The sequence below is a fragment of the Notolabrus celidotus genome, chromosome 9, assembly GCF_009762535.1.
Source record: "Notolabrus celidotus isolate fNotCel1 chromosome 9, fNotCel1.pri, whole genome shotgun sequence".
NCBI classification, from domain to species: Eukaryota; Metazoa; Chordata; class Actinopteri; order Labriformes; family Labridae; genus Notolabrus; species Notolabrus celidotus.
The window spans coordinates 37988901-38010311 of NC_048280.1; the positions used below are offsets into that span (position 1 = coordinate 37988901).

Consider the following 21411-nt stretch of genomic DNA (forward strand, 5'->3'; position numbering starts at 1 on the left):
AAACCAAAGGTATTGTAGTGCGGGTACTATTACTGCTTCTAGTACTCTACTGTTATTTACTGTTATTCAAAATGATATATTGAAATGATAACAATAGAGATCCTTAACTGTTACGTCTGTGTTACTGGAAACCAGAACTACGTAAGTGGTCCTAAATTATTGGTCCAGGTTAAGATAAGATATACTTTATTTGTCCCCCATTGGGGAAATTCTTTTGTTACAGCAGCTTACAACACGGGACAGGGGAATACAACAATGTTCTAACATAAAATTTAGATAATAATTAAAAAAATTATAATAACAATAATAATAGCAATGATAAAGGTAAAATTAAATTAAATTAAATAGAATTAAATAGAATAAAATAGAATAAACTATGGCAACTATCCCGGATGTATACACACTATGTACACTTCTAACTGATAAATAGATAGGTAAGTTATTGCATGGATAAAATTGCACCAGGTTATTTAAACAAACATACACAGTATGAAGAACAGTGTGATTCAGATGGATACAGTAGTTATTTGTGAATGTGCCAAGTCACATAGTAACTTCCATGTAGTGGAATGAAAGATGAGAACAGGCGATTAACGGGACACAGCAGTGCTGGTGTTAAACAGTCTGATTGCAGATGGGATGAAGGACCTGCGGTAGCGCTCCGTCCTGCAGGGTGGGAGTCTCAGTCTTCTGCTGAAGGAGCTGCTCAGGGACCCCACAGTCTCATGCAGGGGGTGAGAGGGATTGTCCATGATGGATGTCAGCTTGGCTAACATCCTCCTCTCACCCACCTCCTCTATGGAGTCCAGAGGACAGCCCAGGACAGAACTGGCCCTCCTGACCAGCCTGTTAAGTGTTTTCCTGTCCCTGTCTGTGCTCCCTGCTCCCCAGCAGACCACTGCATAGAAGAATGCAGACGTTGTTGTAATCTCTCTGTTGTTGTGACGCTCGCCTGCCCTGGTGTGGACTTCATACGTTTGTCTGCACTGGAGTCAGAGCTTTCCACAGACTGTGCAATTATCAGCTGCCATCTTCAACAGTAAACAAAGGTTTACATTATCAATCAATCAGACTTTATTTATAAAGCACTTTTCATACAATGACATTGTCACACAAAGTGCTTTACATAAAAACAACTTGAAATAGAATAAATAAAATATAAAAAAGATATATATGAAAATAAAAATAAAAAGAACCCCCCATCCTAATCCCAACCCCAGCCCAGACTCCAAACCCACCCCACAGAGGTTAAGAACTCGATATATGCAACAATAATAATGATAACAATAACAATGAAAATAAAATAAATAAATAAATGAAAAAATATGTTTCTGAACAAACTGAGGAAACTCTCTCAAGAAATCTTAATGAGGAAACACTGGAGGTAAAATAAGATGTTAAAACTCAACACAGGGAATTAAACTTACCAAAATGAAATACATTTCTAAGACAATAAAACACTAAAATATTAAACAATTAATAGAAAATGCTATAATTGAAATGAATAAATAAATAAAAAGTGACTAAAACTAGAACTAGATAATTAACTAATTAATTTATACATAAATAAAAAAATAAATAGATGAATAAAAAATGACTCAAATTTGAACTAGATAATAAATAAATAAATAAACTAGCTCATATGATAAATCTGATAAATAAGAAGGAGCAAGACCATTAAGAGATTTAAAAACCAATAAAATAATCTTAAAATCTATTCTAAAAGATTATGTCCTGTTACATCCATCCTTCTGCAAAGATGTCTGACTGTTCTTATTATGTTGTGATTTTCAATAGCTGTCACATTCAGCATGGACTTGTTTAATAATCCTACAGGCGACTGGAACTGAGAAACACTGAGTCTCCCTTCATCTTTGTTGTACAGCTCTTCTGTTATTAGTTTAGTCCTTTTGGTATGCTTATGGCAAAAAAAAGTTGATAGAAAGGAGTGAAATGGATCAGTTTACTCTTGACTCCTGTGCACACATCCGGCTCCATACATCATCCATCTCTTCTTTGCAGCTGTCCTCAGAGCTGCAGCAGCACCCTGAGCTGTTGAACGGCACCGACAGTGAGCTGATGCAGAGTCTGATGGAGGGAAACTACAGTCTTCCTAACACCTCCACCCTGCTGGAGCAGCTGGACACCATCGACAACGCCGCCTGTGGCTGGACACGCTTCATGTCTAAGGTCAGGACCAAATCACCAAGACAGATCAGTCAGTGAGGCTGAGCTTGAGTTTGCAAGAAAATAACAGCAACCACAGGCAACGAGACAGGAAGGACATAGCATGACTGTAAACTGGACCTTAGGTACATTTGGACCAAGAGTTCTGGGGTCTTTTAGCCCCCAGAACTACTTTCCCCTGAACTAAAAGGTTCCTGTGCCTCCATTGTTGTCTGCGTTTGGACCGCGGGCTGATGTCCCAGGTAGATTGTGCAAATCAGGCCAGTGACATATGGAGGAAAAAAAGTAAACGTACTACACCACCAGACCAGTAGAGGGCAGTAAAACAAAGAGGAATGCCATTCATCACAGATGACACCATAGAAGCAGACGGACAGGCAGGTATCATTATGAGCAACACAACAGTTAGCCTGTTAGCATGAAGAGACTCAGCTGGTGCTGTTTTAGATGGATGCTATATTTCATCACAGATGGATTCACTGAATCAACACGTGAGAGGAGATAAGCGCGAGTAGCAAAGACGTTTCAACACGGCTTTAAAATCCTTTTAACTCAAAAAGCCGTGGCAGAGATCGGCCGGTGTTTTGGTTTAAACAGCGACCCTGTTAACTGGGGACTTTCAGCCGGATGCATCCCTCATAAACGTCTTTAAGCGATCATTAAATATCGGATGAGGGTAAAATATCTCTGATTATCTACCCCTGAACTAAATTTAGACCCTGGGTCCACAGGTTGAAACGCACGTAGTTCAGGGGTAAAGTTCCTGCGGTTGAAAAATGCCTATCGTCATTTCATGTACAGGTTTGCTGATGGGTTCATATATTGAGGAGTAAACCAGCCTTTTTAGACAAACAGTAAGACTTCAAACAGGGCCAATGATTCATTGAATGGCTAAGCATATTGCATTCTTCTCAAGACATTGCAGCTCCATGCAATTTGCTCTTGTTTTGCGTCTGGAGGTGAACCATCAGCATCGCCCCTTAAAGTAATGTTAACAGGCTCAATGTACAGATATATAATATTCAGGGCATCATGAATTGTTGTCATGGTCACTGGGAAGTTGGAGTGGGATATCCCTTATGGATATGCACTCATAGTTTTCTGCTTGAGATATTAGAGAGAAACAACCTTTTTATTCTCTCCTTTTCACAAAGTGAACAGTGTACCATCTGCATCTAATGGCCCAACATATTCTGATGTTCGCTCCCTCTCTCTTTCTGTAGATAGTCTTACAAAGCAAGATCACATTAGTGATGCACAATCGGATATGATTATAAGTAGACTATTTGTAAAAGGTGAATATTCTTTCTGGTTAAAATCACCAGTTTAAAGTCATCCTTTTGTTTGAGAGTGACTAAGTGCATGTCCTGCGTAGAGACCCTTCCCTTCTAAAGGAAGAACTGAATTCAATAACAGTCTCGCTGTCCTTTATAACTTTTCTGGCTGCATCTGTCCGTTGCTCTCACTAAATATAGGACTGCATTCTAGACGACAGTCAGGAAGTGTGCCTCAGACTGAGGTCCTGTTTGGATTTGGAAAACATCAGAACAACATGCAGGAGCTGCTGTCGTCCAGTGTGATGGTTTACTGTGTCCTTTGCTTTGTCGTCTCAGGTAAGCGTGGACGTCTTTAAGGGCTTTCCAGACGAGGACAGCATCGTCAACTACACCCTGAACCAGGCCTACCAGGACAACGTGTCTGTGTTTGCCAGTGAGTCGTTCTCTACTGTGTCAGACTGTGTCAGACTGTGTCAGACTGTGTCAGACTGTGTCAGACTGGTTCCTCTGCTGAGAGGAAAAGCTTGTAGAGAAATCTGGATCTTTATTCCAAAGTAGAAAAGAACCTCTGAAGCACGGTTTGACGATCCTTTTGGTGATGTTTTTCTTTTTTCATGTTACACAGAAACAAAAAATAAAATAAAGCTGCAAGTGGCAATGAACGGGCCCTCACACATCTGTCGCAACCTCCTGATGTGCAGCGGGATTGGTTAGTGCAGCAGGTGTTGCTTTGCTGTTTCTAATTAGGTCTATGCTCCAACAGTGGTCATTAGAGGTGTAACGGTACACACAAATTTTGGTTTGGTTTGGCTTGGTGTTTTGAAGCTTTGGTTCGGCAGTTTTCGGTGCAGTAAGGGAAGAAAAAGCAACAAATAAAATTTGGTTTCCTTTATTGAAAGTATCTGGTGCGTACAAGAAAGTATCTGGTGCGTGGAAGAAAGTATCTTGTGCGTGGAAGAAAGTATTTGGTGCGCACGAGAAAGTACCTGGTGCGCACGAGAAAGTATCTGGTGTGCACGAGAAAGTATCTGGTGCGCACGAGAAAGTATCTGGTGTGCACGAGAAAGTATCTGGTGCGCACGAGAAAGTACCTGGTGCGCACGAGAAAGTATCTGGTGTGCACGAGAAAGTATCTGGTGCGCACGAGAAAGTATCTGTTGCGCACAAGAAAGTATCTGTTGCGCACAAGAAAGTATCTGTTGCGCACGAGAAAGTATCTGTTGCGCACGAGAAAGTATCTTGTGCGCACAAGAAAGTATCTGTTGCGCACAAGAAAGTATCTGTTGCGCACAAGAAAGTATCTGGTGCGTACGAGAAAGTATCTGGTGCGTACGAGAAAGTATCTGGTGTGCACGAGAAAGTATCTGGTGCGCACGAGAAAGTATCTGGTGCGTACGAGAAATATCTGGTGTGCACGAGAAAGTATCTGGTGCGCACGAGAAAGTATCTGGTGCGCATGAGAAAGTATCTGGTGCGCACAAGAAAGTATCTGGTGCGCACGAGAAAGTATCTGGCGCGCATGAGAAAGTATCTGGTGCGCATGAGAAAGTATCTGGTGCGCATGAGAAAGTATCTGGTGCGCATGAGAAAGTATCTTGTGCGCACTAGAAAGTATCTGGTGCGCACGAGAAAGTATCTGGCGCGCATGAGAAAGTATCTGGTGCGCATGAGAAAGTATCTGGTGCGCATGAGAAAGTATCTGGTGCGCATGAGAAAGTATCTGGTGTGCACGAGAAAGTATCTGGCGCGCATGAGAAAGTATCTGGTGCATACGAGAAAGTATCTGGTGCTCACGAGAAAGTATCTGGTGCTCACGAGAAAGTATCTGGTGCGCACAAGAAAGTATCTGGTGCGCATGAGAAAGTATCTGGTACGCACAAGAAAGTATCTGGTGCGCACAAGAAAGTATCTGGTGCGCACAAGAAAGTATCTGGTGCGCACGAGAAAGTATCTGGTGCGCATGAGAAAGTATCTGGTGCGCATGAGAAAGTATCTGGTGCGCACAAGAAAGTATCTGGTGCGTACGAGAAAGTATCTGGTGCGTACGAGAAAGTATCTGGTCCGACGAGAAAGTATCTGGTACTCACGAGAAAGTATCTGGTGCGCACGAGAAAGTATCTGGTGCACACGGGAAAGTATCTGGTGCGCACGAGAAAGTATCTGGTGCGCACGAGAAAGTATCTGGTGCGCACGAGAAAGTATCTTGTGCGCACAAGATACTTTCTAAGGTCTTGGCCTGATATGGAAAAAAAATGTCATGCATGTAAGTTGAACCGTGTTGAGGGGGTGCCCGGTTGGAAGGAGGGGAGCGCTTTTGAGCCATCTTTGGGACTTTTTGCACAGGACCAAAATAAATTAGAAATTTTCACCAATCCTGATGAATGTGTCAAGTTTGGTGAGTTTTTGGGCATGCTGAAGGCTCCAAAAAGGCAATTTACCTTACTAGGAACAAAGAATGAAAAATCCTTAGGGTTGCATCAGGGCCTTCCCCGACCTTGTCGTTGCTCAGGCCCAATTAAAACAGTTGAATTTAACACAATACAAGGAGTTCAGGACAGATGTAGCTCCTCTTCACTTACAAAACTGAGCAACAAAATGTAGACAACTCATTTTATCTGAGACGTTTCAAAGAGACGATTTCGCCTCTTTCAAATCAAACTGATGCAAATATATATACATGTTTTGTGTTAAGCTCTCAGCCCCTGGATATGCCTTAAAGTATATAAACTACTGCTGGAGTTATAGTAGGAGCACCTTTTAGGGATAATTCATAGCACCATATATGTATTATCTAATTTGTAAATGCGTCAAATGTATATTAATTTATTAGAGTTTCACGTTTCAAGATATTTCAAAGCCTTTACTATTAAACTGAAAATAGAGCAAGGACAACAGAATTAAAAGTTGAATCTGAAAAATGTTACTGTTTTATGACAAAGATATGCTCATTATAAATGTGATGCCAGCAACACGTTTCACACAGTTGGGACCGGTCCAACACTGAAAAAGTCATGTAATGCTGAAAGAAACACCTGGAGGAACATCTCCTTTGGTCACTGCATCCACAAACGCAGGTTCAACCTGAACCATGCAAAGAGGGAACCATATATAAACCTGATCCAAAATCAAAGAGATTTCTCTGGACCTGAGCCCATTTAAGATGGACTGAGGGGAAGTGGAGAACTGTCCTGTGGTCTGATGAAAATCTGACATTCTTTTTGGAAATCATGGACACTATGTCCTCCGCTCTAAAGATGAGAGGGACCACCCGGCTTGTTATCAGCTCACAGTCCAAAGCCAGCGTCCCTGATGATATGGGGATCACAAGAGTCCATGGCATGGGTAGCTTCCACATCTGTGAAGGCTCCATTAATGCTGAACTATATCTACAGGTTTAGGAGCAACACATATTGCCATCCAGACCATGACATCTTCAGGAAGACCTTACATATTTCAGCAAGACAACGCCAAACCACATTCTGCACGGATTACAACAGCATGGCTCTGTAGTAGAAGAGTCCAGGTGCTGAACTGGCCTGCCTGAAGTCCTGACTCGTCCCCCATTGACCTGGTCTCCTGGGTTCACCAACATGTCACTTTAAAGTCCAGAACCTGGTCTCCTGGGTGCACCAACATGTCACTTTAAAGTCCAGAACCTGGTCTCCTGGCTTCACCAACATGTCACCTTAAAGTCCAGAACCTGGTCTCCTGGGCTCACCAACATGTCACTTTAAAGTCCAGAACCTGGTCTCCCTGGTTCACCAACGTTTGCAGAGTTTATATAATTTTCATGAAACAATAAGATTTATCAGTTTCAACATTTATACTTTTTTGAAACTGGGGTTGTACAAAGCACCTTACTGTTTATTCAGTGAACATTCAAGAAAGGAAAACTAAACAAGATTACCAAAAGAAGACGTTTGTGGCTTGCACAGACTGCTTTAACATGCAGCAGAGACCGGGACCTGCAGCTGGGTCTCAGACATGGCGTCTTTGAACGCAGTATAATGATGATTTTCTGTGTTGTCCACCAGGACTCTTCAGACCTGATCAATGCTCTTTCTGTCTTCAGGTGTGATTTTCCAGACGAACAACGACGGGTCGCTGCCTCCTCACGTTCTCTACAAAATCAGGCAGAACTCCAGCTTCACGGAGAAAACCAACGAGATCAGACGGGCATACTGGCGTCCCGGGCCCAACACTGGCGGGAAGTTCTACTTCCTGTACGGTTTTGTTTGGATCCAAGGTAGATGAACAATGCTCTGGATGCTATGAATATGATGCAGGCTCAAAGTAATTAACTGGTAGTGTCTGACTTGTTGCATTAATTCTGTGGGCACAATCAGAAGAAGTGGACTCCTTGTTTTCGTGCTGTCTGCAGGTAGTTCCAGCCTGAGCCATAAATCAGCAGGCAGACACGAGTCCACAGGAAGCCAGACTGCGTGTCAAACGCATTGTTTAATATTTGTTTGACAAAGAAAAGGATTTAGTCAAAGTGCTTACTGTGTGTGCTGTGAAGAGGGAGCACCTGTGAAGACGCTGCTGTAAGCTGCAGCAGCAGCACTTTCTCTCTGCAAGTCATCTTTTATTCAGGAGGCAGAGAGCAGGAAGCTGCTCAGCACACAGATGTTGATCCACAAAGATTCATTTGGACCGACAGGATGTAGTGTGAGGAGTCTGACAGTGGCAATTTACTTCTGACATTAGATATGAGGAATAAACTGACAGGGCTGTGTTACCTCCAGAGGTTTATGTCAGTGCAGATTTCCTCACTGATTTTATTTGTTCAGATCAAGATTTCTGTTCCCACTCCAACAATGTGGAAGTCACCGTGATCACACGTCCTACAGTTATTTGAGTGTTGGACAAGTTACTGAAAACTAGTCATTTGTTACAGTGACAAGTTCAAGTAATAGGATTACTTACTGATCCTGCACTGTCAATACAATAACTTCTTTTGGCATAAAGAACCTGCCTCTCACCTTACTGGTATTTTACCCCAAGACGTGTGACACCGTTAAAGCCATACCTTATAGTCAGTCTGTTTAATCCTTCCTAGATAACATATTATAGAGCTGGCTGTGATTTCAAATCAATCAATCAATCAATCAAACAAGCAATCTAGCAATCAAGCAATCAAGCAATCAATCAATCTTTATTTGAATAGCGCCAAATCACAACAAACGTTATCTCACAACTCTTTCACAAACAGAGCAGGTCTAGACCACTCTATGTCAAATTATGAACAGAGACCCAACACCAAGACAGGATAAGACTCAGTCTGACCCCACCTTAATCCACCATGAGCATTGCACCTCACAGTATTTAGCTAGTTACAGCGGAGAGGACAAACTTCCTTTAACAGGCAGAAACCTCGAGCAGAACCAGACTCATGTTAGACAGCCATCTGCCTTGACCGAGTTGGGTCTGGAAAGAGGGATAGAGGAGAATAAGAGAGAGAGGGAGCGGTGATAGTGATGAGACGAGCACGTCCGTATCAGCTGGAGTCTGGAACGTCCACAGCAGGAGGACGTCTAGGCAGCTCAGAGGAACCTACGAGACGAGGGAGCTCAGGGACTCCAGAAAGGTCTATGGTTAGTAACTTTAATGGGACAGGTAGAGCATTATCTCATGGCCACAGGTCATTTATCTGGTCGCCATGCATTACTTTATGTGAGTTAGGACCGCTCTTGTCAAAGAGAATCAATTACTTGCATGCAATGATTTATATGGTGTTACGGCTCTGTTCTGAGAGTTCCCTGCCCTTTCAGGTGCCTATGTGGAATGCGAAAGCCTTAGGTGGGGAGAGCACGCCTCCCCTCTCTTTTATGTGCATACATTAAAAGCCAAGGCAGGCAGAGCAGCAGCAAAGATACCTGGGGTACATAGCAGAGCGAGCATCAGTGGGGATACATATGAAACTGATAAAATCAGACACAGTAGAATAAGAGGTGCTGGGGTGGAGGTGGGTTGTGAAGAGGTTTGCAGAAAAGGACATGCATTACTTTGTTTTTATCAAAATCTGGAGGGGCTGTGTCGAGATGCAAGATTTATCACTCCTGGGCAACTGAGCTCAAGAGAATGATGTTGTGTCTGTTCAAAGCAGGAACTGATCAATTATCAGCAATTCAATGAATCTGCAGCTAGCTGTGAGACAGAGCTCAATACAACATGTAATCATAGGCCAAAACAATGCATGAAACATTTAAGCTAAGCTATAATAGCCAATGACCAAAAAGTCAACAGAGCACAAGAATGTGACACCACAATGGAGAGAAGACAGAGTGACGATGAGAGATGACTACGGTGAAGATGTAGGAAGATGTAGGTATGAAACAGATGATGGTGAAATGTTCTGGTTGGTTCACAGATTAATCCCTTATTTTGTCAGCATTCTGGATGAAAATATGGGTTTGATAATCATAGAAACATTTCAGTGTTTCATGAAGTCACAGGGCATCTGCAGAAAAACAATACTGGACTAAAACATAATGAAACATTCAAAATTCAGGAACGTGAGAAAAACTTGAGACACAAGTAACCAATAACTCTGATTCTCTCTCTCTCTCTCTCTCTCTCTCTCTCTCTCTCTCTCTCTCTCTCTCTCTCTCTCTCTCTCTCTCTCTCTCCACCCTTCTCTAGATATGATAGAGCGAGCCATCATCAACACGTTTGTGGGCCATGACGTGGTAGAGCCCGGCAACTACGTTCAGATGTTCCCCTACCCTTGTTACACCAGAGACGAGTAAGAAGTGTAGCAAACACTCATCACCATTAAAGACTTAAACACGTTGAATGTGTGCTCGCAGATTGAGAAGTGTTCCGCTTTCTGTTTGTAGTCTAAGTAGTATCGACCAATCAGGTGTCTGCAGGCTTTTATGTCTGAAGGAAAAACAGTCTGTATGGAGAGCAAAAGCAGGTTCATATCGCTGAAGGAAGCCAGAGCGAAGCCTCTGTGGAACTCACTACTCACAGTGAAACTGAGACTCACAACAAACACATGAGCAGACGCTCCTCTGAGAAATGTACTAAAACCAAGAAATGATGGTGTTCATTTTGCAAACTTATCTGGAGAGACAAATTTCACTTCACTTCTGATCAGAGCACTCGGTCGCTTCAGAAAAGGAAGTCTTATCTGGAAGTAATTTTTTGCTAACCATCAGCTACACCTGAGTTATCAACAAGGTGGAGGCTGTGGCTCAGTGGGTAGAGGCCGTCTTCTATCAATCGGAAAGTTGGCGGTTCAATTCCAGCTCCTTCAGTCACATGCAGAAGTGTCCTTGGGCAAGACACTGAACCCCAAACTGCTCCCTCTGTTGTTCAGAGGTGTGTGAATATGTATGAATGAGATTAACACTGATGGTGCCTTACTATAGCAGCCTCTACCATCAGTTAGTAAATGTGGTGTGAATGGGTGAATGTGATGAGTATAGGAGCTTTGAGTGCTCAGAAAGAAAAGAGATATGGAAGTACGAGTCTATTGAGGATTCTTAGAGACAGTGTTTCATTGTCAGATGGTAGCTGATGGTATCAGAGATTGGGCATACAGTACATCCTTAAGATCACATGCATTTGAGATTTTTGTGTTATGTACTGTGCTGGGCATAAACTAAGTTGGTCTTATCTCTTACATCGGACTTTGCTAAGACTGAATCTATGACTCAGTCCTGGCTGACAGTAGAAGCAGCGTCTGGTCTTATCATGCCTATTCTTGTGAACATTTACAGGACAGGGAGTGTAGTAACACATTTTTATCCACTCCTCTTTCCAGTTGAAGTATCTACAGAAGGTAAGGATAACACAGCCCAAAGAAGGAGGAGTCAGAAAAATCCTAAATACAGAAAACTTAAAAATGTTGAAAGTTGGGAGGTCTGTAACAAAAACTGTCATTGCTAGGCAGAATCATTATTGACATGTTGAGTGAGAATTCCCACAACATTGACAACTCAGAGCAGACAGCCTAATTTATAAATCAATCAATCAATCAATCAATCAATCAATCAATCAATCAATCAATCTTTATATGTATAGCGCCAAATCACAGCTGAGAGGAAAAACTTCCTTTAACAGGCAGAAACCTCGAGCAGAACCAGACTCATGTTAGACACACATCTGCCTCGACCGAGTTGGGTCTGGAAAGAGGGATAGAGGAGAATAAGAGAGAGAGAGAGGGAGTGGTGATAGTGATGAGACGAGTAGAAGTAGCTGTTGCCGCTGGAGTCCAGCACGTCTGTATCAGCTGGAGTCTGGAATGTCCACAGCAGGAGGACGTCTACGGCAGCTCAGAGGAACCTACGAGACAAGGGAGCTCAGGGACTCCAGAAAGGTCTATGGTTAGTAACTTTAATGGGACAGGGAGAGTTAAAGTAAGTGATGAGTGGGTTGGGGGGAAGTGGGTGAGATAGGATCCCAGTGAGATTTACATCAAATCTGAGAGCAAACATCTCCTGCAGGATGGGGACAGGTCTGCTTTCTGACACGTGCCGCAATCCAGGAGTGAGCTCTTTAATAAACTCACACGGAGCTCATCGCACAAAACAAGCCTTTTTAGCTTTTAGCTCAAGGTCAGACCTAAGGTTACACTTGACCCCTGGTCTTCACCTGATCCTCTCTGTTGTTTATGTTGTTTTTCAGTTTCCTGTTTGTGATCGAGCACATGATGCCTCTGTGCATGGTGATCTCCTGGGTTTACTCAGTGGCCATGATGATTCAGCACATCGTGGCTGAGAAGGAGCACCGCCTCAAAGAGGTCAGACTGAAACATTGTGTCCGTCACCGCTTCTTCTTCAATCTTTTCATTTGGAACAGATTACTCAATATATAAAATTAATATACATATTTGAATTTTTTTAACTTACAAAATAACCTTGCACACACTCACATGTGCACACATTTATACAAACATAGTCCATGTCAGTGATACATAGTTTGTTTCCCACAAGTTTTTTAGAGTAGGAGGGTCCTCTTTGCACCATTTCCTAGTGATCGCCTTTTTAGTTGCTGCGAGCAATAATGTATCCATCTTCAAACTGAACAACCTTCCCATTCAGGTTTAGTAGATACAGTAATATGTAACCATAAATCACAGTAACAACTGTATATTGTCATTACATCCCATTAACATGTTAACTGTCATTACATCACACTAACATCTGTTTACTGTCATTACATCCCATTAACATCTGTTAACTGTCATTACATCACACTAACATCTGTTTACTGTCATTAAATCACAGTATCATCTGTATACTGTCATTAAATCACAGTAACATCTGTTTACTGTCATTAAATCAAAGCAACATCTGTACACTGTCATTAGATGAAAGCAACATCTGTTTACTGTCATTAGATCAAAGCAACATCTGTTTACTGTCATTAGATCACAGTAACATCTGTTTACTGTCATTAAGTCACAGTAACATCTGTTTACTGTCATTAAATCACAGTATCATCTGTATACTGTCATTAAATCACAGTATCATCTGTATACTGTCATTAAATCACAGTAACATCTGTTTCCTGTCATTAAATCACAGTAACATCTGTTTACTGTCATTAAATCACAGTAACATCTGTTTACTGTCATTAAATCACAGTAACATCTGTTTGCTGTCATTAAATCACAGTAACATCTGTTTACTGTCATTAAATCAATGTAACATCTGTTTGTCATTAAATCACAGTAACATCTGTTTATTGTCATTAAATCACAGTAACATCTGTTTACTGTCATTAAATCACAGTAACATCTGTTTACTGTCATTAAATCACAGTAACATCTGTTTACTGTCATTAAATCAATGTAACATCTGTTTGTCATTAAATCACAGTAACATCTGTTTATTGTCATTAAATCACAGTAACATGTGTTTTCTGTCATTAAATCACAGTAACATGTGTTTACTGTCATTAAATCACAGTAACATCTGTTTACTGTCATTAAATCACAGTAACATCTGTTTACTGTCATTAAATCACAGTAACATCTGTTTACTGTCATTAAATCACAGTAACATGTGTTTACTGTCATTAAATCACAGTAACATCTGTTTACTGTCATTAAATCACAGTAACATCTGTTTACTGTCATTAAATCACAGTAACATGTGTTTACTGTCATTAAATCACAGTAACATCTGTTTGTCAATAAATCACAGTAACATCTGTTTACTGTCATTAAATCACAGTATCATTTGTCTACCACTCGAACTTGAACTTGCTGATCTTAATGATATTCTTACTGTCGTCGGACAATATAAAACTAAGACAGTATGAGTGAAAGCCTTTATATGAGTAATAAAGAACTAGTCCACCTTATTAACCAGGAGAAAGACACAAAAAGAAAACTGTTCGTCTTCATGGCCTTAGTTTATCTTGGAACCTTACTTTAGTCTGCACATTTAAAGCCGTGGATCACACAAGAAACCAACATATTCATAATGACAGTGAACCAATCTGAAATATGGTTTATCATTAAAGAAGTTACAAGATTCTGAAATGTTACCATGGTGAATCCTCCTCAGGTGATGAAGATGATGGGTCTGAACAACGCAGTTCACTGGGTGGCCTGGTTCATCACTGGCTTTGTCCAGCTGTCCATCTCTGTCACCGCTCTGACGGCCATCTTGAAGTATGGCCGTGTGCTGCTCCACAGCGACCCCTTCATCATCTGGCTCTTCCTGACCATCTACGCTGTGGCCACCATCATGTTCTGGTCAGAATTCAGAGTTCCCTTTCTAAGACAATCCCCGTTTACAGAGCGAGCCAGCATGTTTTATAGAATTTAAACACATGCTAAAATCAACATTACTGACAGACAGAATCAGGGCCCAGCTTCAGGTGTATTTTGGTCAGATTAAAATGAACACTTTGGTTCAAATCTTGAAATATGGTTGTTAACAATCTTAAAAAAAGATGACATATGATCAGGAAATCTGGTTAAGTCATCATCTCGACTCAACTTTGTCACCTTTATTATAGTCGACATCAGAATTACCAGTCATGAAAATCAATTCTTAACATTTTTATTTTTGTTGGCTTCAAATGCCGGTCATAGGCTGACGCTGATTAGACGAGTTGCTAAAGCCTCTGGTAACCCAAATCAACAAAAATGCTATACCTGTGATATTTAGAGTCACATTTACAGACTTTTATATATATATATATATATATATATATATATATATAACGCTAGGATAAAGAAGGCCGGGGTTGACATGGATATTTATGACAAAATAGATATAGAAACAAACAATAATTAAAACACTGAGTCACGTGCACACATTTTCAACAAAACTACTCCGCTCCCGCTCAGACCGTCTCCTGACGTCTCAGCCAGCTCCCCTCAGTGTTGTCTTGTTTGCTAATCACGTACTGCCTGTAATGTGTATAGCTGTCTCTCTGCTCTTTGCACAGCTATGCTCGTGTGTCCCTGTCTGCACATCCTCCGTCAATATGACAGCTTGCTGTCATTCTTCTATTTCCCTAACTGCAGTGATTTGGGGAAACTTTGGGATGCGGTTTAGTTGAGCCACGGCCAAGTGGCTAAAGCAGTCCTGCACATACTCCGCTCACTTCCCTCAGGACCGGTTCACTAACTTTCCCCAGGACCAGTCCACTAACTTTCCCCAGGACTGGTTCACTAACTTTCCCCAGGACTGGGTCACTAACTTTCCCCAGGACCGGTTTACTAACTTTCCCCAGGACCGGTTCACTAACTTTCCCCAGGACTGGGTCACTAACTTTCCCCAGGACTGGGTCACTAACTTTCCCCAGGACCGGTTCACTAACTTTCCCCAGGACCGGTTCACTAACTTTCCCCAAACAGCTCAGAGTTTAGACAAACAGCTCCGTCTGACACCCGGAGCCGAGCTCCTCTGCGTGCACATACTACACTTCAGCCTCCTCTGCTCCGGGCGTCCCATGGTCCTGATGCCCCGGAGACTACGGAGTGATAAAACTAATAAATGATAGAAGTCCTGATTCTGAAGTATTTTGTGACTCAGCACTCAGAGACCATTGTAAATGAATCATTTTCAGATTCTGCAGTTTTTGTGTCTTTAGATTCAGAGTCAGACGGCTCAAACATGCAGGCTGTGAATGCTCTCTTGACCTGTCAATCAAAGAGTTAGGCCACGCCCACACAGTCCTGAGAAATGCTCTGACCTGTAAAATAAGTTGTTTTTGAACAGAGTTTTTTCAGAGTTGTGGATGTTTATTTCACTCACATTTTTGGTGACACATTAAATTTTGATATTCTATATGAATTTTAAATATTCCATTTACATTTCCAGAGGCTTTAAATCAACATCAAACCTCTGATCGGAAACTTTAACTACTTAATGTATGAACAACATTTTTATATTTGTATTAGGGCTGCTAATGCATGATTAGAAATATCACAGATGTACTTTGAGTCTGAGCTACCAGCTACCAGCTGGGCATACAGGTGCACCTGATCAGACTGAGCTTAGTTTATTTTTTGAAAAGGGTCAAAATAACTTATGTTTAAGTAACTAACTCTTATAATTAAGCAGAGGAAGAGGTCATGTGTTGGACTGAAATGATGGTTCATTATCAGTATGAACCAGGATATGATTAGGAGGTCTATGTACTGATCTTCCCTTTGTTTTCCAGTTTCTTGGTGTCAGTGATCTACTCCAAAGCCAAACTAGCCTCAGCCTGCGGTGGAATCATCTACTTCCTCAGCTACGTCCCCTACATGTACGTGGCCATCAGGGAGGAGGTGGCTCATGATAAGATCACTGCATTTGAGAAGTGCATCGCTGTAAGGCTCTTTATCTATTTACACAAGGGGTGTAATGATTCTTTTTAACAACCATTGGATTCATATCATGATTCGTGGATGCCGATACAATTAAAGGACGATATTGGTTCATTTAGAACGATACGATCCGAATCGATTCAGTAACTTTTTATCCAAAAATTCAACCAGCGTGACTGTGAGATAAAGACATTGATACTGGACAGTCCTGGATTCCTGTTGTTGTTGTGATGTTTTTGGCCTGAGCCGAGTTTTGTCCTAGTCTCTGACTAAACATGCTGGCGAGGCCTGAGGCTGCTGCAGAGCTGATGTTACCTTGCGCTGCTGCTCCAGCGGGAACGCTGCAAGAGGTGCCTGGACGGCCGGCGTTGTGTGAAATCCAATGGCGCCTTAGTAGGTGGTTGGAGCAACTTATTTAGAACATCTCCGTCTTTGCAAAAGCCAAAGTGTTTCCACACGCTGGACCGCAATGGTGGCTTGATAATTTCTCGCTTGCTGGCTTCTCCTATGCTGTCCGCCATGATATGTTTTGTTGTCTGCTGGCGTGTGGCGATGACGTCACAGACAGGCAGCCTGAATTGAGTAACGTTTAACGTCTTTATCATTAAAAGTGTAAAAAAACACATCCATATAAAGTCTGCTGTGCTTAAATCCAATGTGTTATTTCCTAGTATCAATACAATCAATTTATTACCTTTTAAAACGATGTTAGATCGATATATGAGGTACGGAAGGCCAACTTGCCGAGCACAGATCAATGTAGACGGATCATAGGAATATAAATCAATACATCCATGTAGTAGATGAATCGTTACACCCCTAATTTACACACATTTTAATTAATGTAAGGTGAGATTGTTTACTTTAACTTTAAATTCCTTCCTCTCCTGCAGTCCCTGATGTCCACCACTGCCTTCGGCCTGGGCTCCAAGTATTTTGCTCTCTATGAGGTAGCAGGTGTCGGCATTCAGTGGCGGACAATCAGCCAGTCACCTGTGGAGGGCGATGACTTTAACCTGGGTCTGTCCATGATGATGCTCATCATTGATGCTGCTGTGTATGGTGTCCTCACCTGGTACATAGAGGCTGTGCATCCAGGTATGCCTTCTCAATTGCTGTGTATGGTGATGGAGTCTCCACCTCTTCCCATTGTACAAAAAGGAGGCTGAAATAACGTAGGCACTGATTATTTGTCAATTTGTGCTGTAGGGATTGGCTGGTGGAGCTGATGTCCAACCCCTCCTGACCATTGAAATACAGATTAACTGAGCAGTGAAATGACCGTCAGGTGTTGAATGTTGAACTAAAAACATGTTTTATGTAGAAGCAACAAGCTCCGGAATGTCGACTGGGTAAAAACTCCAGAGTGGCTTGGTCTCTCCCAGGACCAAAACCAAGACTGGATGGACCCATTAAAAACAGACATGACTCTGTAGTGGAAGTCACTGCATTAAACACAGACATGACTCTGTAGTGGAAGTCACTGCATTAAAAACAGACATGACTCTGTAGTGGAAGTCACTGCATTAAAAACAGGCATGACTCTGTAGTGGAAGTCACTGCATTAAAAACAGACATGACTCTGTAGTGGAAGTCACTGCATTAAAAACAGACATGACTGTAGTGGAAGTCACTGCATTAAAAACAGACATGACTCTGTAGTGGAAGTCACTGCATTAAAAACAGACATGACTCTGTAGTGGAAGTCACTGCATTAATAACAGACATGACTCTGTAGTGGAAGTCACTGCATTAAAAACAGGCATGACTCTGTAGTGGAAGTCACTGCATTAAAAACAGGCATGACTCTATAGTGGAAGTCACTGCATTAAAAACAGACATGACTCTGTAGTGGAAGTCACTGCATTAAAAACAGACATGACTCTGTAGTGGAAGTTACTGCATTGGAAACAGACATGACTCTGTAGTGGAAATCACTGCATTAAAAACAGACATGACTCTGTAGTGGAAGTCACTGCATTAAAAACAGACATGACTCTGTAGTGGAAGTCACTGCATGGGCTCAACGTCACTTCATGGACGCTATGTCCCCCACTCTAAAGAGGAGAGGGACCACCTGGCTTGTTATCAGCTCACAGTTCAAAGCCAGCATCCCTGATGGTATGGCTCCATTAATGCTGAACAACATATACAGGTTTAGGAGCAACATATGCTGCCATCCACACAATGACGTCTTCAGGAAGACCTTACATATTTCAGCAAGACAACACCAACCCACATTCTGCACGGATTAGGAAGAGACCAGGTGCTGAACTGGCCTGCCTGCAGTCCTGACTCGTCCTCCATTGAAAACATTTGGTGCATCATGAAACTAAAAACACGACAAAGGAGACCCTGAACTGTTGAGAAGCTGAAATCCTCTATCAGGCAAAACTGGGACAACATTTCACTTTAAAGTCCAGAACCTGGTCTCCTGGGTTCACCAACATTTACAGAGTGTTGCTCAAAGAAGAGCTGATGAACAATCCAACTTTGTCTGAGTTTAAACAGAACTTGTCAGAATAAATGTGAATACTGACATAAACCAGCATAACAAGATCAAACTATAGTGACTGAAACCATGTTTGAGTCAAATTCATGTATTTTGATGTTATAGTTTAAGCCATGTCCCATCTGTTTACATGAAGGAGGTTGGCTGGGACCTTTACTGCAGACAGCCAGCAGGGGGAGATGTTGAATGTTCTGGCCTCAGTCTAAGGGGTCTGTTATGTTGTCCATCTTTTTTTTTAACAGTCTATGTTAACATCAGATTAATGAGCGTTAATGCGTTTTCTCTTCTCCAGGAATGTATGGGCTGCCGCGCCCCTGGTACTTCCCCTTGCAGAGGTCTTATTGGTCAGGCAGTGGGCGTGTAGAGGCATGGGACTGGCCGTGGTGTGGAGGCGGAGCTGCCAGGCTCAGTGTGATGGAGGAGGATCAGGCCTGTGCCATGGACCAGCGGAGATCAGGTTCAGAAAACTATTTATTTTGGACTGTTAAGGACCGACTGCAGAGAAGCTTCTCATGTTCTATAGATCTTGGATCAAACACGTTCCTGTTTTTATGACTTCTCTCAGTGTGTACATATCCTTGTTTTCTCCTGTATTCAGAAATAACAGCTGATTCATGTTATCGGTCATGTTTGTTTCACCTTCCTGTGACTCCAGAGGAGATGCGGGGCATCGAGGAGGAGCCCAGTCACCTGCCGTTAGTTGTGTGTATCGACAAACTGACCAAAGTGTACAAGACTGGCAGTAAACTGGCCCTCAACAAACTGAGCCTCAACCTCCATGAAAACCAGGTGGTCTCCTTCCTGGGACACAACGGGGCCGGCAAGACCACCACCATGTGAGTGGGACCAAAATGTTTGTGAGTTTGTATTCAGATCAGAGACTGTGGATGTAGTCTCTGTGATGTCACCCAGTCCTTTCTGAAGACCCTTTAGGAGGAAGCCACTGTGCTGGAAATGCTACAAAAAGGGTTGGATTGCTCTAGAAACAAAGAGGCGGAGCTAAGGCTCTGTGGTCACTACACCTACCTATCAGTCAACCCAGGGTCAATGTTTTTCGTTGTAGGAGTCGGTATCAGGAGCGATTGACAGATTTGATTTTTGTTATAGACGTGGTTTTGTCAGTCAGTGTAATTATGTTGTATATTTTGGATTAGAGTTTTCTTTGTTGAACTGATGTGGATCAAGTCTGAGCTTGATGGAGGGAGATCGAGGTTGGTGGCTGTGGTATATGTGGTTTGAATTGATGATTTAAGTTGCAGGTATGCCAGACACTGATTGCTCCTGATGCTGTATTCCTGGACCGGATGGTGGAACGAGACCATTGTATTGTTCTGAAAGACAAAGTGACAAGATGAATATCTCCAAAGGGGGGCACCAAAATCAATCAATCAATCAATCAATCAATCAAGCAAGCTTTATTTATAGAGCACCTGTCATACAAATCAAATGCAACCCAGAGAGCTTTACAGCGACTGAAAACAAGAAAGAAGCAGAAATAAAATAATAAAAAGAAATATTAAAACCAAAAATTGATTTTAAAATAGAGACTAATGCACACCAACAACAATAAAATATGTGTAATTAAAATAAGTGAAAGCATCAAATTATTATTAAGACTATAAAGAGTTAAAATAAATACATTTGATAGGGTAAGGATAAGAGTTGAAAATAAAATGAAGGCTAAAAATGTCAATAAAACTGAGAAGATAAATTTAAATTAACAAATTCAAATAAAATAAGATAACAGTTAAAATTAATAAAATAAGGAAGCCACATTTAAATCAATATAACAGTAAAAGTATGTAATAAAATTGATAAACCCTACATAAAAAGCCAGACTGAATAAATATGTTTTTTTAGTTTATGTTTAAAAGTCTCAATATCTCTATCAGCTCATCTCAGATCCTCCGGCAGGCTGTTCCATCATCTCAGAGCGTCGTGTCTGAAAGCAGCATCACCAAATGTTTCTGTTCTCCTCTGAGGAACGACTAAAAGAGAGGAGCCGGAGGATCTGAGAGGCCTTCCTAGTTCATACACTAAAAGCTAAGATGCAGTCTGGTGCGAGGCCATGCAGCGCCTTAAAAACTAGTACAATAATTTTAAAATCAATACGAAAAGAAAAAGGCAGCCAATGTAAAGACTTTAAAACAGGCGTAATGTGTGCTCTCCTTCTGGTCTTCGTTAAAACTCTAGCTGCTGTATTTTGTATTAATTGCAGTTTGTTAATTGTGTTCTTTGTAGAACAGAAAGGAGAGCGTTACAGGAGTCTAACCTGCTGGTAATAAAAGCGTGCATTAGTCTCTCTGTGTTGCTCAGTGAGAGAAACGGCCTCACTCTAGAAATGTTCTTTAAATGATAAAAAACTGTTTTTATGATTAAATGAACATGTGGTTTAAAATTAATATCAGAATCAGATAAAACACCTAAGATTCTCGTTTCTCTGCTGGGATTAAGTCCATGAACATTTACAATAGAGTCAAACTCAGAGTTTCTCATTAAAACATATATATTCTTTGAGGATATTTAGTTGCCTTCATTTGGACAATCAAACCATGAATGGAATAAAAAACTGGGAAGAGAGAGTTGGGCGATGACATGCAGCAAAGATAGATAGATAGATAGATAGATAGATAGATAGATAGATAGATAGA

The 21411-nt window shown here is 41.6% G+C and overlaps 1 protein-coding gene across 2 annotated transcripts in view; it reads left to right on the plus strand.

Annotated features, from left to right (window-relative positions):
- abca2 (ATP-binding cassette, sub-family A (ABC1), member 2) overlaps window positions 1–21411 on the plus strand; it is a 159061-nt gene that overhangs the window by 94392 nt on the left and 43258 nt on the right. For both annotated transcript variants that reach the window (XM_034692383.1, XM_034692384.1), the window contains 10 exons: window positions 2023–2190; window positions 3801–3897; window positions 7537–7710; window positions 10107–10209; window positions 12099–12213; window positions 13988–14178; window positions 16101–16251; window positions 17142–17346; window positions 19053–19217; window positions 19416–19596. In XM_034692383.1, coding sequence (XP_034548274.1) covers window positions 2023–2190; window positions 3801–3897; window positions 7537–7710; window positions 10107–10209; window positions 12099–12213; window positions 13988–14178; window positions 16101–16251; window positions 17142–17346; window positions 19053–19217; window positions 19416–19596 — 1550 coding nt within the window. The remainder of the gene's footprint in view (window positions 1–2022; window positions 2191–3800; window positions 3898–7536; window positions 7711–10106; window positions 10210–12098; window positions 12214–13987; window positions 14179–16100; window positions 16252–17141; window positions 17347–19052; window positions 19218–19415; window positions 19597–21411) is intronic.